Source organism: Macrosteles quadrilineatus, unplaced genomic scaffold (assembly GCF_028750875.1).
Source record: "Macrosteles quadrilineatus isolate MER2022 unplaced genomic scaffold, UCM_ALF_1.0 Scaffold_1__1_contigs__length_201487025, whole genome shotgun sequence".
NCBI classification, from domain to species: domain Eukaryota; kingdom Metazoa; phylum Arthropoda; class Insecta; order Hemiptera; family Cicadellidae; genus Macrosteles; species Macrosteles quadrilineatus.
Genome location: NW_026542594.1, coordinates 177,470,420 through 177,489,297, shown reverse-complemented (window position 1 = coordinate 177,489,297; position 18,878 = coordinate 177,470,420). Strand labels below are relative to the sequence as shown.

At 34.4% G+C, this 18,878-nt stretch overlaps 1 protein-coding gene across 1 annotated transcript; it reads left to right on the top strand.

The window, feature by feature from the left end:
- Nucleotides 1–7,531: 7,531 nt before the first annotated feature.
- On the top strand, nt 7,532–11,022 carry LOC129002804 (uncharacterized). The gene is made up of 3 exons (XM_054430879.1): nt 7,532–7,829; nt 9,158–9,256; nt 10,958–11,022. The coding sequence occupies exons 1-3, from the start codon at nt 7,544–7,546 to the stop codon at nt 11,020–11,022; spliced, it is 450 nt and encodes a 149-aa protein (XP_054286854.1). The 5' UTR covers nt 7,532–7,543.
- Nucleotides 11,023–18,878: the final 7,856 nt, after the last annotated feature.

The following is an 18,878-nucleotide window of genomic DNA, read 5'->3' as shown; positions in this document are numbered from 1 at the left end:
ACCGATTCGGCTGAATTAGTTAACACATGTTTTATTTATTTATTCATTCAAATGGTAATAAACAATACAGTGAATAATAATTAGTAATATGGCATATGTGTACAATATGGCTATTAATAGAGATACAAGTTGTACCTACATCTTAATTGTGGTTGGTTATTGAGTTTACCTGAATGTTGCCTTTAAAGACTAATTGTTGTGCTAGATTGCAATAAGTTAGGACAGAAGCATCTTTAATAAAAAAAACCAAAGTATTGTTCATGTTCAGTTTTTATTGCTCTGATTACTGTAGACTTACGCCATTTTGCTTACGCACGGTATCTTATGTCCTCATTAAAAATACAATAATATCTTTATAAAATATCTTTATATAATATTTTTATGAAATACAATAACAAATCAAAGTCTTATAGTTTTGCTTCTTTTAATGGTATAGTAAAGGTTATGTTTTGAAGTTTAAAGTCGAACATGAATTATTTAAAAATATAGTCCAATTGGAAGTATATTTTGTAGTAAATAAAAACGAGAGTGGTTTATGTAATCGGTTGGATGCTTTGGGAGAGCAGTTTCATGAATGACTGCTTCAACAAAATCGAAAATCTTTGTAAAGTGGCTTCTATGTGGACCGTTTGATGTGAATATAAGTATGCCATTAGCACTTTCTTATATTTTAAAATATAACATGAATTTAAAGGCTGTAAGGCTATAAAAGGCATATAAGTATCAGGAATCTATGTCTTTTAAGTGAACACAAATTTTTTAATTTCTTCCAGAAATTTAATCTTGTTGCAGTGTATATTTTAGTTATAAACTTCTTCGATAGGCTTCAAATTATTATTAGGGGCACAGTTGAGGTTCTTATTCAGATGACAAAGTTTCTGACTATATGTCAGACTATATGGCAGGTGTCCAAATGACAACGTATAGTTGTACCGTATAGTTGGATATGACGTGATAATATTGTGATATAAAGGTTTGTAGGACAACACTAAGGCTGTGTTTTAGTTTACTCAAAAAAAAATGACGATAAAATTGTAACTCTAACTACACGGTAGCTGTGATGACAAACAAAAGAGATTGAAAAGATGTTGTACTTTAATTTTTTTCAATGGGAAAAGAAAAAATGTCAAAGTTGAAATTGTAAATGCAAATGTAAATTATTTAAATGCAATAGGCTACAATTATTTGCAATATTTTTTGGTTTAAAATAGAACGAGAGAGGTTCATGAAATCGATTGGATGCTTTGAGAGAGCAGTTTCATGGATGACTGCTTACACAAAACCGAAAATCTGTAAAAGCTGTAAAGAGGCTTCTATGTGGACCATTTGATATGAATATTAGCATTCAATTAAAAATTTGTTATGCAGATTTTCATACCAAACCCATTTTCCTGGGTTTAAACTTTATGTAGCCTTGAATAATTTGAGTACATACCTGCATATAACTTATTTTATTTTGTGAATTCCATTACTGTTATAAAAATCTCTTGCTTGAAATTTTATATAATTACCTTTAGATAGGAAATTTTAATACACTAAATTTTAAAGGAATTGATGTTTAACATAGACTATTTTTGGTATCTTCTCCAGTATTAGGGGCATGGTTGAGGTTTTTATTTAGATCACACTATTTCTGTCTGGAAGGTCTGCACTTAAATCACAGCTACTGTAGAAATAAAGCTAAAATTACGTGATAAAGTCGTGAGATAAAGGTTTGTAGAACACCTAAAGCTGTGGTTTTGCTTAAACAGAAAAACTAAAAATGGTAATGATTGTAACTCCAACTATAAAAGTAACGTTGATTTTATTCTTCACTATTTACGTGACAAACAAAAAAGAATGAGATGATGTGGTTCTTTCATGTTTTGTAAAATAGAAAATGGAAAAGTGTCAAAATTAAAATTGAAATTGTAATGAATTACAGCAATCGAGTTGCAGTTTGGTATAAAAAAGTGGCACCGTGTACATAGTCTGTTCCTTTACTACCAGTGAAGCTATACGAAGTACAGAGAAAAATGTGTCTTAAACATGACAGCAGTGAATCATGGCTTACATATAATCCCAAATTATTTACTAAGCTATTAAAGAGTATATTCTGCTAAAACCATGCATTTTCACCAAATATTAGACTATTTAGCTTTAATAACTATCTCTAATATTAGCCTAAGTTGGAATTTAAAATGTGTTTCTGCATACAACTTTATGAATGAGAGTAAATTAAAGAATCATGAAACGTAAAATTTTACTATCAACTTAAATAACCACCTTTGTAATGAAAGGGAGCTATTGTTTATTGTATTTTAGTGGGCTTAAATTATTTTCCCGGTTTGTCGCTTACGTCAAAAAAAATCCACTCCATAAACATTATTGTTTCTGCTTAAGTTAATTTCACTCCACATTTAAGCTCACAATAAAGGGAGAGGCGTTAGTAAGAACAATATATTTTTAGTTATTAAAAGTATACTTTACATAAAAAAAGCAAACAACCATTTTAAATCCCGACGTTAATAAAATAAAACCCAAAGCTGTTATAGATAATAATAAAATCTTTCTTAATCACTCTTAAGCCTTTGCGTAAAAGAGAACCGTTGAATGTACCGATGATGTTCAAATCAACCAGTCAAGGGCATGGCTGGCAAACCAGAAAATTCTACTTTACAGCTCTATTAGTGTCACAGGGCCAATATTTAATGATATACAACTGTAGATTAAACATGCAACCTTATTGATATCGCATTCTTCAGCTGAAGGTAACTAGTACCTCTACGTTGTGCTATGTAATAGTTCGATACGATTTCACTATTTATTCTAACGTAGTTTAAGAGACTGAATAAAAAAACTACTTTGCTGATATCAAATATGATTTCCAGTTCATTTTGATAGTCTATATTATGTTTCTGCATTCAGGTCACATTAGTTTTAGCTGTCTTGTGACGTACGATTTTTCCATAATGTGATAGGCCATCAGATTGTCGTCAGCTTATCAAACGGCTGTCTATGAGAAGCCTCCACGCCTCTTAATAACATTTATTAATAATAAACAACTACTAGTGTACCTGTTGCTCGAATTCGAGCAATTGCGAATCATTACACTCAAAAGCATTACGACTCAAAGATGATGTAAATACTCACAATCTACACAACAGTTAGATATAATCAAAATCTTTTGTAAATATCTTATCTTTTTTTCAAAAAGCTGATCTTGTTTTTTTAGTGTTTTCGACAAATTTTTCCCTCTCATAGCCGCATTAGGTTGTCTATGATAACGATTATAAATATAAAAAAAACATTATTTCTATTTCTTCTACTTGGTTGTGTTCTATGACTTTTTCTATGTTTCCATTGTTTGCAAATCGGTTATTTCAATTATTGCTCAAGAAATGTAGAACAGTTTTTATTCAGTTTTATTTTTAGCCTATATCAAATTGTCCAGAATTTCTCGCTCTTTTCCATTCTAATAATTGCACCAACCCAAGTTTCGTCTACAGATGCAATATGCCAACGAATATCACCTACGTACAATCTCCAAAGAAGTGGTAAAAAAGGCAGAAACCAACCCCATACAATAGATATAAGTTAACTCCAAAAGAAATAATTTTAAGAGTTGCTGTGATATTAGGATTTTCCACTGATTTGGTAATAAAACATTATATTGCAAAACATGACACGACGCAGAAGAAAATCCATTTTAAAATAAAAAAAAACCCATTGCAAATACTGTACTTCATTTTGACAAATTCAATAAATAGTATTTAAAATCACAATTTAAATATGAACAGCTATTTGATTAAAAAGTAGTGTAGAATTATGCATATGGTTGTAATGTAAACAAATCTGAAGAGGCAACTTTAAAGGCTTCTGGGGCAGAGCCCCAAGGGAATTTACCTCGTTCCTCTTTTAATGGCTCATCTACAGACCAAGACCTTTCTTTAGAGACCCATACCAAGTTTCTACGCCCAGCCGTTCTCTCAAATTAGCTGTGACAAAAACCCCGTTTTCCTCCATAAGATTAACATGAAATGGGAATTCAAAGGCCACTGGGGCAAAGCCCCAAGGGAATTCACGATGTTTCTCTTTTGATGGCTCATCTACAGACCAAGACCTTTCTTTAGACACCTCTACCGAGTTTCGACGTCCAGCCGTTCTCTCAAAATAGCTGTGACAAAGAAAAACCGTTTCAAATTAATATATAGATTTTGTAGAATTGTGCACTTATGATTAATTTAATCCCGTAAAAGAAACTACATGTAAAATAATTTCAATGAAAATAGTATATTTCATCACTACGTCGTAAAGTGACTCTTTCTGACCCGAGCTCAAGTTTTAAGATCGGGACGAAGCCGAAGACGAAAAAAGCGAGTTTTGAAAAGACACTTTTTGCACGTGGGATGAGCTACATTTTTCGTCATATTGCACCATTACTCCCTAGGGAGTAAAAAAGGTACTTTAGACCCTCAACGCCTGCATTGAAACCGAATGTTTTGCTGCATTGTGACAGAACGTGTTTTCGAATAAGCCCGAAACAGGGGGTTTTATTATTTAAACTCTATACATAAGGAGATTAGTTTATCAATATAGAATTTTTACATATCTACAGAAAACTTTAACACTGCTTTACATCTACTTAAGGGAACAAAATCTATTATTCAAGGCCTCTGACAAAAAAGTATGAAGACTCGATGTATCAATGAGCTGTTTGATAAACCCGGTGAATTATTTGGTTTTCTCGTTTTCTTTTTAATGAAACAAGTTGTTATTGAATAGCTAGCTTAGGTCCACAAATTTATTGACTTACATTTGTGTTAACTAATACATGAGTTGTGCACATATAGGCCTATTTTACTAATCATGGTTTCATTGTAAGTACCATCAGTATGTACCGGTGATTTAGCTAAATATAATTCAGGGTGAGGCAGTGAAACGGCGCGATTCTGATACCAGCTGACAAGGAATTGAGGGCCATCAGAGTACGGGGGAAATGAACATAGACGTCTAGACAAGTGGAAATTTCAGTAGCCGTGGAGCGTTGGACGAGTGCACAATACGCGTTTGCTGTAAAGGCAAATTGCATAAACGTTGATTTTATGCTTTGTGCTCAGCGCACTTTCCGTTATGAATTCAGTCTATCGCCGCGGGCTCCTGTGCCATCAAGGGAAGCTATCCTGCTTTGGGAGAATAACTTTGAAACCACTGCTAGCACGACAAATCGCTATAAAACGATTGCAGACGTTATGCAAACGCTAAACCAACGTCATGGGCTGATTTCCATTCATAATTCAACAAATGTGTGCAAAACCTTTTTTTGTAAATTAATTATTTGTGATTTTCCAAAATCTTACCATTTCACTGCCTCGTTCTGTATGTTTTTAATATGGTAATATGTTATGTAAAATAATATAAATAACTACAATAACTACATTTTTTTTTATCAGTGTCCATACAAATAAAACACAAAAAGATTAAAATAAACAACTTGTGCATCTTTAGTTCAAGGATATTAGGATTTTATGAAGTTATTACTATTAGAGAATATAGATTGAAGGACAAACTATTGAGACTGTGTAATACAGATCCTAAAAGCAAGGCAATAAACTTACAAATAGAAGTTCTCATCCCAAGCAGCGAAATAATGTTTTAGTAGTAATAGTTTTAGGTGTCCTTGAAAATGACAACCGAATGTTCGATACTAATGTTCGAGATCCTGAATCGGGAGCAGACGACAACACCAATGTAACCGTAACCTCCAACCAAGGAGTTAGCGGAAAGGTTCAAGAAGATAAAACTATATCTAACACTTTATATAAAGATCAACGCAACGGGCGAAATTATTCCCAATCTCCAAATATTTGGAGCTCGAAAAATTTTCCTGCGTTACCCAAGCAAGTATCGGCAACGCGAGACCAAAGTGCTACATGTTCTAGAGAGTTTATGAACAACAAGTATCGTGACGTAAATCAAAGCAGACATTACAGTGGTTCTACAGCTTACAAAGGCCGTGGATACTCAAACCGAAGAAGCCGCTTCACTGCAGACGACAACTATGGCGATTCATCTGCATCTCGAGTGAACGTTGAGGTTATTGACAGTGAACTTGTGCCGAAACGTTTTATTGTCGGTACTAACGAAAATACCAGTATTGTAGCCGGTGAAAAGAAAGCCTGGTTCTATCTGGGCAGATTAAAAGCTGACACAACAGCTCTTGCCGTGGAAAATCTTATTAAGGAATCCTTTTCAGGTAGCATTAATATTGTTGTTGAGAAGCTTGAATCAAAAGGCTGGAATTCTAGCTTCAAAATAGGCGTGGACTTTGAGAGGAAAGACGAGTTTATGGAAAGCTCTATTTGGCCTAAAGACTCCATAATTAAACGTTTTTTGTTCAAACGTCCAAGGGACAAGCAACAGACTTAGGTTGCCTTGCAGCAAGCTCAGTTTCACAGCCTAGGTCTGGTGACAATATTAGGGGTAGTTTGAACTTTTTGTTTTATAATGTACAAAGTTTAAATTCTAAAATTCCTGAACTAGAAATGGCTCTATTAGATATAAATTTTGATTTTTTGTGCCTTTATGAGCATTGGATGACTCAAGAAGCTATTGAACTGAAGAGATTGACTGGTTTTATCTTCTTTCTATCTTGTTTTATCTTGACCTGGTATCTTCTTTTTGCATAAGTATGCATATACATGGGGGTGTGGCTATATTCTCCAGAAGTGAACTTAAGGACAAGTTAGTGGTTATTAATGTAGAACAGTCTTGTTTGGAACTTCATCATGAGTTTGTGTGTATTCTTTGTAGTCACATAAATATCTTACTGATCGGTGTTTACAGACCTCCGGGTGGGGATCATAACCTATTCCTCAATGCACTTGAAAGCCTGATCCTGTCCCTGAATAAATATAGGACTAATTGTAGACTAGTGGTGGGAGGGGATTTCAATTATAACATTTTGGATAGTGGAAACCCTAAAGTTGAAGATTTTATTAATCTACTGAAATCATTAGACCTGTATTGCACGAACTATCAACCCACGCGCTATGATGCAGGTCTAGACAACGCTGCGACTGACATACCTTTAGATATGTGTAATACCCGGGTTCTGCCATATACTCTAAGTGACCATAAAGCGTTAAGTGTGGAAATCATGGACATGAGTATTGGTAATCAAATAAACCAACGTGCTGACAAACTAATACGACCTATTACTCCTAGTAAAGTTACCTTATTTGGGGAAAGACTTTGTTGGGTTGACTGGAGTAGGGTCCTTGTGTGGACAAACGCTGAATCCAACTTTGATGCTTTTTTCTGTACATTTTTAAACATTTTAAATGAAATTTTCCCGGAGAGAGTTGTTAAGACTAAACAAAACCTGTCCAAGAAAGTTGTTTTACCGTCATGGGTAAATCAATCTCTTATGGAGAAGAAGAAATGGGTACTCTATGCTTATGATGTCTACAGAAGTATCAAAACAGAGGAATCTAGGAGTTACTACAATAATCTTAAGAAATGCTATAAACAAGACTTGAATCAAGCTAAACTTGAATACAACATGCACAAAATTGAGAGTGCGAGCAATAAATGTGCGGCAGCATGGGGTGTTATTAGGTCACAATCAGCTACCCCGAAATCTACAGGCACTCTGGTGGATCCTGATGTGTTCAACTCCCATTTCATTGACTCGGTCCAGGTGGCTAGAGATGGTATTGGAGCCTCTGAAGCATCTCCTCAAGAACTTCTTCACCCTGCACCAACTGCGGCTGGCTGTCTGCGCACATGGAGACTGGTGGACCCGGACCATGTGGCGAAAGTTGTTGGAAATATGAAGAACACCTCGAGTAAGGATATTTACTCTTTATCCAGCTCTTTTGTTAAGTTAATTATTAATCATATATTATTTCCATTAACCTTCTGTATAAATAACTGCTTGATTGAAAGTGTTTTTCCATCTTGTCTAAAGGTAGCAAAGGTAGTACCTATACATAAGAAAGGAAGTAGAGACTCTCCTGAGAACTTCAGGCCCATATCGGTACTTCCTATTTTTCAAAGATTTTTGAAGCTATTGTAAAGGAACAGTTACATGAGTTTTTTGTTAGCAACGGTCTGTTTTCCTCCTCACAGTTTGGTTTCAGGAGTGGCCTTGGCACCATAGATGCAGTCGATAGCGTAGTAAGTGAGGCTCTGGGTGGTTTTGAGTCTGGGGGCTTTGTTGGGGCCACCTTATGTGACCTCAGCAAGGCCTTTGATACAGTCGACCATTCGTTCCTTTTGTCTAAACTTGAACACTATGGTGTTGTGGGTGGCTCCTTGGAGTTTTTGCGGTCTTATCTGTGGGAAAGGAGGCAGTCTTTGGTTGTGAATGGACTGAGTTCGCAGGAGAGAGTCATCTCCCATGGCGTTCCGCAGGGCTCGGTCCTGGGGCCCCTGCTTTTCCTGGTTATGATGAATGATGTCAGTTACAATATCGATGGTGGTGTTGTGTACTATGCAGATGACACCACCCTCAAATGCAAGAGTCAAAATTTTGAGAATCTTAATGACGCCATGAAACGGTCCCTAGATTCGGCTGAAGACTGGTTCCGGGCCAACTACTTTTTATTAAACCGAGATAAAACACAAACCATAGTTTTTACACTGAAGCATGTTGCTACAAACAGTGAACCTGTGAAACTATTAGGAATAACACTTGATAGTAAACTCACTTGGAGTTCTCATATTTCTGGTGTGTGTAGTAAATTATCTAGAATCATGTGTTTGCTTAGGAATTTAAGCTATTTAGTTACAAAGCCATACCTTAAGCAGGCTTACAGTGCTTTTTTTCATGGAACCATGCTGTATGGACTGCGATTGTGGGGTGGAGCTGCTGATGTTAGTAGGGTTCTCTTGTGGCAGAAGAAGGCTATCCGCCTACTGGCTGGTGCTGACTACCTTGCACACAGTAAACCACTGTTTATTAATGAAGCCATCATGACTGTCTATAGCTTATATGTATTTCTGCTTTTGCTTTCAGCTAAAAAATGCCAAGGTACTTTAGTCAGTAGAAAAGATGTACACTGTCATAACACTAGAAATAAGAACAAATTTGATGTCCCATATGTAAGATTAAAAGTAGTTCAGTCAAATCAGGAGGTCACTAGATTAAAGTTGTTCAATCACCTGCCAACAGAGGCACGGAACCAGTCTCAAAAAACCTTCCAAACAAGTGTGAGAAACCTGTTGCTGGCACACCGATTGTTCTCAGTCCAGGAGTTTTATAAAATCCCAAGTAATACTGTAAGTAGCTTTTTTAAGACTTGAGTGATGTTTGCAGTTTGCTTTTTATTTATTTGGGTTTGTAGTTAGCTGCATGGTTTTGTCTGCATGGTGTGCTTTGTTAAGATGCAAACTGTATTTTTTTCTGTACTTTTTCTTTTCAAAGAGTCAGATTCTTAAACTACCTGATATTCGAGCAAATGTGAGTATATAAGCCTTTTTTGCGTGCTGTGTTTGCTTGGTTTTTCTTAGGTTAAGTTTTTGCATAATGATTGTATATATTGACAATTGTATATTTTTTTTTACGATGCCCATTGCATTTTGTACAATGCTTAAAGGAAAATAAATTCATTTCATTTCATTTCATTAGTGCGCATTTTTGTTTAATGAGCAGAGCGAAGAGCTCTAAAATACAAGACAACAGCAAAACATTCCTTTTTTCAACCTGTATATAACAAGATTTATATAATCAGCACAGTAAAATGTTTAAATAAACTCCGTAAATATACATTCATAGCACTTACACTGGAGTTTACACTGGAGTTTACAACAAAATGTATATAACGTTTAGTGTCATAAAAAATGTTTAAACCTATGGTTGTAAACATATATTTATATTTTTTAGGAGCACCTAAATACGATTCGTTGAGTTTAAAACATGCATAGTATATATAGGGGCCGTTATATACTACCTTAATCACAGTTTTATTATGATTTTTCTTAGGCCTGGTTTATAAAAAGCAAAATAAATATTGTTAGTGTCAAATACTTCATATGCAACAACTAAACTGATATTTAAAACCATATTAAAAAAGGTACTAGGAGACTGAGCTTTGCTCGGATTGAATTAAACATAAAATTTATTAGATTAGTTATTTTGATAGATTACAAATATTTATTATGTACTTTTATCAATGTGAAAAAATTTTAGATGATACAAAAACATTTCAATACACCTTTATTAATACATATTTTGCTATACAAATTACCTGTATCAGCTGTTTTATTAACTGCAGCAACAAAAAGGTATATACGATAACATGGGTACTTTAAAGGGATGCAGGGCGAAAACTGGATTTTTCCCTACATCGTGACCAACTCCAATCAATTTCTCGTGGCTAAATACCCCAGAATAACTAAAAAAGTTAAAATCCTCGGACAAAAAAAAATATTGTCCGTACACACGCTTGTTTTAGTTATAGGAATCGCTGTTAAGTTAAACAACATCTGTTAATGTACGTTTGGAAACTTATTGATATATTTTACCATCTTCTCGTAGAAAACTAAATCTCTTTTCAAAACACAAAAAACGCCTGGTGGGCCAGGGGCTTGTTTAGAAGAAAGGAACAACAACTATGGTGTTTACAACAACAATTATGGATGGTAAAGCTATTTAAATCATTAATATATAGACCGAATAAGTTAATTTAACAACATTAGCCGTGTCTAAGTCCCAGACGGCCATGGTTGACAGGAGACCACCAATTATACCGGCGGCTCTTGACACATGCAGACCACTACATCATGCATCAAAGACGTCCATTGATTACAACAATGAGTCTAGGGATGCTGGTGGTAGCACATACAGACATTGAGTTACTGTTCTTGTCTGCATATGCAATAACCTGTATTTAACAACGTTGGCCATGTCTAAGTCACAGACGTCCATGGTTGATATGAGACCACCAATTCTACCGGCTATTGACACTTGCAGACCACTACATCATGCATCAGAGATGTCCATTGATTACAACAATGAGTCTAGAGATGCTGTGGTAGCACATACAGACATTGAGTTACTGTTTTGCCTGCATATGCAATAACCTGTATTTAACAACGTTAGCCATGTCTAAGTCCCAGACGGCCATCATTGACAGGAGACCACCAATTATATCGCCTCTTGACACTTGCAGACCACTCCATCATGCATCAGAGACGTCCATTGATTACAACAATGAGTCTAGGGATGCTGTGGTAGTACATACAGACATTGAGTTACTGTTTTTGCCTGCATATGCAATAACCTGTATTTAACAACGTTAGCCGTGTCTAAGTCCCAGACGGCCATCATTGACAGGAGACCACCAATTATACCGCCTCTTGACACTTGCAGACCACTACATCATGCATCAAAAACGTCCATTGATTACAACAATGAGTCTAAGGATGATGTGGTGGCACATACAGACATTGAGTTACTGTTGGTCTGCATATGCAATAACCTGTATTTAACAACGTTAGCCGAGTCTAAGTCCCAGACGGCCATGGTTGACAGGAGACCACCAATTATACCACCTCTTGACACATGCAGACCACTACATCATGCATGAGAGACGTCCATTGATTACAACAATGAGTCTAGGGATGCTGTGGTAGCACATACAGACATTGAGTTACTGTCTTGTCTGTATATGCAATAACCTGTATTTAACAACGTTAGCCGAGTCTAAGTCCCAGACGGCCATGGTTGACAGGAGACCACCAATTATACCGGCTCTTGACACATGCAGACCACTACATCATGCATGAGAGACGTCCATTGATTACAACAATGAGTCTAGGGATGCTGTGGTGGCACATACAGACATTGAGTTACTGTTTGTCTGCATTAGTAGTTCCAATTCATTAGTGTTTCTGAACATTTGGTAGAATACAGCAGTCATATGTTTTTTTCTTACTACTTTATTTATCCAACCTCTTCAAATATCATGGCATATAAATGAGCCGATTAAGCAAATGGAATACATCAGTGGAAGAATAAATGGACACGAGGTCGTAATAACTAATTTACCATGTTATTTTATTATTATTTTATTTCTATGCCACCTTCACATCCTAGGACGCTAGTCCTAGCCCGGAAACACATTATTTTACATTTACACATTACTTCAGGCTGGTATTAGAAAGTTGCGGCATCATCACAAAGATAAAATACATTCTGGCGACTGGCGGAATTTGATCCAGGGACCTCGGGCTCTACCACCAGACTAGCTCGCTTCATACTATTTAAGAAACAAACTAAATTTCCAAGAAGAGTCTGCATCTTAACAGTTTTATGTAGTCGTTTCTTCGCAACACAGTCGTGTGTTGGTCAAAGAATAGAGTTCATTATGCATATCACATTCAGGTCACTTGCAATACCCATGACATTGTAACTGCAATTTAAAATTGTAAGGGACTATCTCTTGAATCACCCAAAAAGACATAAGTCGGAACATTGATGATAAACAAAAAATGTGAATACAGTGAAGATGAAAAATTGAGACTACAATATTGAAACAAGCGGCAATATCATATTTGCCATTTATTGATTATAAAAAAAGTATATTATGGTAGTTGTTTGTTAAGTTAATTTTAATGGAGGAAAGCTCTCTGGTATCAAAATCCATTATGTAAAAAGTAAGTCACGTTATAACCGTTATTTCCACATTCCATTGCACTCACAGGACAAAGAATGCAATTAATTTCCAGCGATGATCTCAATATTTGACCTGTCATCAACATTCTCTCAAGAGTTGGAACTTTAATATTACAGCATTCCTAAAATGTTCCATTATTTAACGAGACCTTTTATGAATTTAAAAGTAAGAATTACTGTTTTTAACATAATGTCATTATAAAATTATAATGGTATCTAATCGTTCGAAAAACCAAGTTTTGTAATCCTAAGAGGTATTTTTCTTATAAATGTACCAGAAATACTAGTATGTAGTATGTAGTATAAGCAGTATGGTTCGTGTATCTTGTCAAACTACTTATCAAACCTAAATATTTCAAAAGAATTTTAAGTTTTCTTTGCTATAGTAAATACTACTTTCCTCCTTTTACTACTACTAACTTACCTCTACAAAGACCTTGGTCATCTGAATTTGATCCTATTTTTGAGATATTCTTACCATAAATAATTACCTACCACATTAAGCGTACAGAATTTTCAGGGGTCCAGTTAATGTTAAATGTTAATGTCAATTTAATTTAAAGTTCTTAAGATCTTAGTGTTTTCAGTTTCACCAATTAAGAGTGAAACGGTGAGCTAACTCGTCTGGTGAAAGATAAATGAACGCGAGAAGTTAGTTTTCAAACTCCCTTCAGCTATTTCACTTGTGTGTAGTTTTGAAGCAACCCATCTTAGTCTGGTCTCTGCCCATTGACCAATTGACAGTGTAGAAATGTAGAACACATTTATTTAACAATATGCTGTGTTGAGTTTTGAGCTTGGCAGTAAATATTATACTGATGTAAGGGAAATGTTAATTAAATTTAAATTATTTTAATTCACATAATATAATATACATATAATATCATGATCAATGGCTAACTAGTTTCACTGTATTTATACTTCACCTTGTTGGCAGAACTGGAGAACAGCTGTTAATTAACTAAAATCATTTTTGTAATGAGCTGTTTCTTCAAATCTTTCTTAGTTGGCTGATTCCCTTAAAAATTGTACAAACTCGTGAAAATGTAAGTAGAAAACATTTTAAAAATAAGAAAATTGATTTATGTGGTTTTGTATTGTAAATAATCTTGATTGCCATGTTTTTGCCTATGATTATATATATTCTTTTGATTGTCTGTCAGTTAATAACTTTGTAAATGTCAAATATTAAATATTCAACTTTCATGTTACATTTGGATGAAAAAGCACATGTTCTGAGAATATTTTGTAAATTGTAAAATCACCTTAAATTAATTCTGTTTGCTTCAACTATGTGAAATTAGTATAACTTTAGTTTACCTGTTATTATTTCTTTTGAAATTGTTACAGACGAGTTCAAGCATTAGGCCTACTGTACTTGAAACAGTCATAGTCCGTAGGAACTGGGAATCACAGCCTATTTAAGCCAGTCAAATCGTAGGAATTTTACCAAGTAAGACTGTTGCCATTTAATTACTGATATAGTAATATTTGGTATCATTTATAAGGAAGATTATAAAGGATTTTCATTATTTTGAAGAATAAAATTATAATTTGTTATTACCATGCATTGGAGTAATTTGTGCAGCATCCTACCATCTGAGGGAAATCATCAAATGATAGGTTATCTCAGCAAACACCATCTTAGCTGTTAGCTTGGTGTTGAAGGATAATAATTCTAAATTAAATCTTGCCTACCTACTCTCCGGTGATTGGCCTATACAGGGGTATTGGGTAGTGTACTACTAGTTTTGAGCTTGGCAGTAAATATTCGATCTCAAGTATATTGGTACAATACATTTAAAAGAGCTAATTGTGAGTCGGTAACTCAGTCAGTTCCGCCTGATACTGCAGGTCAAGGCAGCGATGTCGTAGGTTCAATCCTGGAATATGCCACTAATCCTTCAGTATAGCTCGCCCTTCGCTTCACCTAATATGCTATACGAACAGCCCCGAGGCATATGTGGACGAAAAAAATACAAGATTAACAATTCCTCTAACCTCTACAACTATCAAATAAAAACAAAGCCATAGTTTCTAATTTGCTAATTTGCAGTTTATTTGGAATTTCAATATATAGGTTCAGGTTTAAAACCACTTGTAAAAACGCATTATTTTAATTAATCACTAACCAAACTTTGTGTTTAACTACACTCCTTAATGTGACAGGGTCATCTATCAGTCTGTTAATTTATTGTTAAAAATATGAATGTGATATGTGTTCCTAGTGAAATAATATAATTGAATAAAATATTACATAATGGAATAGAAAGTTAGACTTTAAATAAATATGAATACTTATACAATAATATAATGGCTCCTGACGGTTATCGTTCTCTAAAATTCTCTGACTCCTGATTTTTTTTTTAAAAATATTATTGACATTGTTAACAAAACAACCATTCGGCTGTATTTTGATCATCAGGAATAACCAATCATTACGTTAGAGTCGAATTAAACAAATGACAAAGGGACACTTGTTCATTCATTTAAGAACAACGCATAGCATTGTTTAACTAGTTTCCTGTTCATTTCACTTCATCAGTAGATTCAATCATTGAGTACGATGAATACATTTCATGCAGTTGTTTAGAATAATATCAATATTTTCTATACGCCCACTTTTTCTAATCAAAAACTATGATTGGCTGTTAATTATTTCAAATTGCATTTAAATATTTATTTAACGGTCTGCCTTTTCTGCCGGTGGCAGGTGCAATTAACATATTTATTAATTCAATTGGTCCACTAATACAATTTTCTAAAACCATTTTAGAGTGAGTGCTAAGTTCAGATATTATACTCTATAAATATGTATTACTCCTTTTCGTAACAACAAAGTTTTACTGAAACATTACCAAGTGTAATAGCCTATCTATTAAACTATCTATAAATCCCAATGTTTAACTCACTCACTGACTAAGCAGGTGTTCTCTACCTACTTCTAGAATAGCTACGGGTCACAAACTCGGCACGATGTTAGGTCTCGGTCCCAAATTACCAGGAATGTTCCCAACAGTTACAGTTTCAAAATTTTAACTTACCCACAAAAATCAGAATTGAAGATAAAAAATCTAAAAATATGTTTTTTTAACAGCTACAACTTAAAAACGTTAAGTAACAAAGACTAAAAAAAAATAAGGTCAGGAATTACATTTGATACTAAGCTTATTTAGGTGTTTTCGGAAAATCACAGCTCTTCACCCACCAAAAACGCCCTACTACTTAATTTATTTTCAATGTATTGGGATTTTAACATGTTTTAAATTCTTGAAATTACTTTCTGGCCAAATATTTGTACTTTTAAAGCTCCAAACTTAGAAATAAAATCCCAAAAGTAACATATTAAAATATGGTACTTACGTATTAAACGGAGGCCACAATTTGTCAGTGCGCTGCGGCGGTTATGTTAGGATGGGTTATCATAATAGAAAGTATAACTCGTCTGGTATCGATTCATAACGAAGCGAGGAAAGTCCTACACACATAATATTTACGATAACCCAACCTAACATAACCGCCGCAGCGCGCTGACAAAATGTGGCCTCCGTTTAATACGTAAGTACCTAAAATATTAACCCTCTAAAAATTCAAATAATGGATCTTCAAAAGACATGTTGTTTATTAATGCATGTTGATCCAAACCGTTAACTCTAATGGTTAATTAACATAAATGCTGTTTCAAGTAGACCGGGGGTTTGGCAATCATCAGGTACTGTAAGTTGTTCATGGGCAATGGTAAAAAATGTGTTTTGACCATTCGTCAATAGTATAGGATGAAATAAATAAATTTGCCAAATGTTATCAACATATATCCATAAACAAGTAAACTACAACAGTTTTCATTTTCTCCATAAGAATAACATGGGAATTTTAAGTTGCACTATTTTTGAATTTTCTCCGTGACCATTAGGCATACAACAGCGCTTCAATATACTAAATCATTTATTTTTTTAAGCTCTACAAAACAGTTTAAAAAGAAATTGCAAAATGTTTTGTTTTTAGGGTAAAAAATGGGAAAAACCCATTTTTACCCCATAAATATCCACATAAACCCCCGTTCCCATGGTCCGATTATGCTGGTTCGCGAACTCGTTCGAATAAACGTAGGTTTACATGTTTGTACAAAATTTCATCAAAATCGGAACATTTTTGCTCGAGTTATTGCGCTAACGGACACATATTAAATAAATAAATAAATATTTATGTATGAATTTGAACGGATGGTGTTTTTGGCCTCTAGGGACCTCAAAACGAAAAATTATATCGGTCCCGGGTCCAGGTGTTGCCATGAGTACTACGGTATAGCTTATTCCCTATATGAGGAATTCGCTAAAAGGGACCTGGAGATGGACCCTACAGTTAGCCTAAGGCAAGTCTGTAAATAAAGATTAAATTGACAAGATATAAATTGAAATTGTATTCCATTGTCTGAGAAACGACTCAAGATGGTACCACAATTTAGATATCAAATTTGAACCAATAAATGCACTTTATGAGAAGATGATCCAGTGCATTAATATTATTGATATCAGAGGTATTAAAAAAAAAGTTATGAAGTAACTAACTGCTGTTTCACTACGTCCTCGCCCGGATCATCAGTGCCTAAGAGTACCCAAGTACATGAGACAGATTCTGCAATATCGTGATAAGGTATTAAAACGACCAACTCGTAAGCATGAGCAAACTCACAGAGAAGTAAGTTTGTTACTTCTCTGTCACATACTTACAGAGCGCAAGCAATGACATTTTTCCTTTACTATTTACTATTCCTTTATAGCCAGCATGGACTTCCTTGGGACCTTTAAACGTCCGCATTTAATATATTAATGAATATAGTAACTATTTTCTAAGCAAAGACCTAAGCTTATATTGTGCTATGAATATTAAAATCTAAAAACCATACCTGAGCAGGAGGTATTTCATACATAACAATCTCATATCATTACATAACAATAGCTTTGTCTTGCCGCCAATCAAAGCTATCTTCATTGCCGTGATTTGGCTAGCGTATTCCTTAATTGGTTTAATTCTTGATTTCTGATTTTCATCGTCAGTTCTAATAAAAATTGGCCTAAAAAAACAGTAACGTATTCCGTTTTTCGTTTGAAATTCGTGAAATACCAATCACGAAAGAAAGAAAACCTAATATACAACTAAGGAGAGCAATTAGAGCTAATACAAATTTTTAATATACAGTTTTACACCAATTTCTCAAAGAAATATATGTTTTAAGCTGTACATTCTATACTTGTAAAATGATTTTTCTAGTTGATAATAATAGACATTTGGCGTAAAACTCAAGTAATTTATTTAAGTAACCGTGAATACATCAAATGTAAAATATAACGATCAGAACTAAAAACAAAAAGCCAAAAAAATTATTTAAAAGTAGACTTAACGCAAACAATGACTCTGACAGTAAACAATATCAATGTTAGTAGGTTATATGTGTATATTGCAATGTTCATAAGTTTATTGTAACTTGTGACCAATAAATAACTAGTGTTATCATTGATCAATGGAATCGTTAATCCCTATTGATTCGAATTTCGGTAACATGTAACATAAATTGTAAATAAACCTATTACAATAATAATAAAAAGGTTCAAATACCTGAAATCAAGTAATTCATTCAATTGCAGACCCAACTAGTTTCGGATCATAAATTGATTCATCATCAGGATAAGCACATTTAACGCATCAGCATCACATTTAACACATAAGTCTGTTATAACTGATCAGTTACCTACCATCCATGTTTCCCGTGTTCGTATCGCGTCGTGTAAATGTTTATATGTCTATGTGTTAAATGCGACGCTCTTCATGTAAAGAAAGGAAGTTCTTGTACCACCTGATGATGGATCAATATATGATCCAAAACTAATTGCGACTGCAATTGATTGGATTTGTTAATAGCAGGTATTTAAACCTTGTTATTAATATTTGGCAATCCGGAGACTAACATCACAATTAAACTGTTATAATAAGTTGGAGTGTACAACATGCTAACGGTCAGATGTGTCCTAGGGCAGGGACAATGATATCAGTGTCTGTACAGGACAGTACGTTGTATACAATGTAATAACCGATATATACACCATCTATTGCCCAAGCAGATTAATAATTCAAGCAACACAATCCTGAACGCATAGTTTGTCCCTCTTTATGACTCATTAGCTGTGATACATTGTAACTATGTTTCACATGGTGGAAA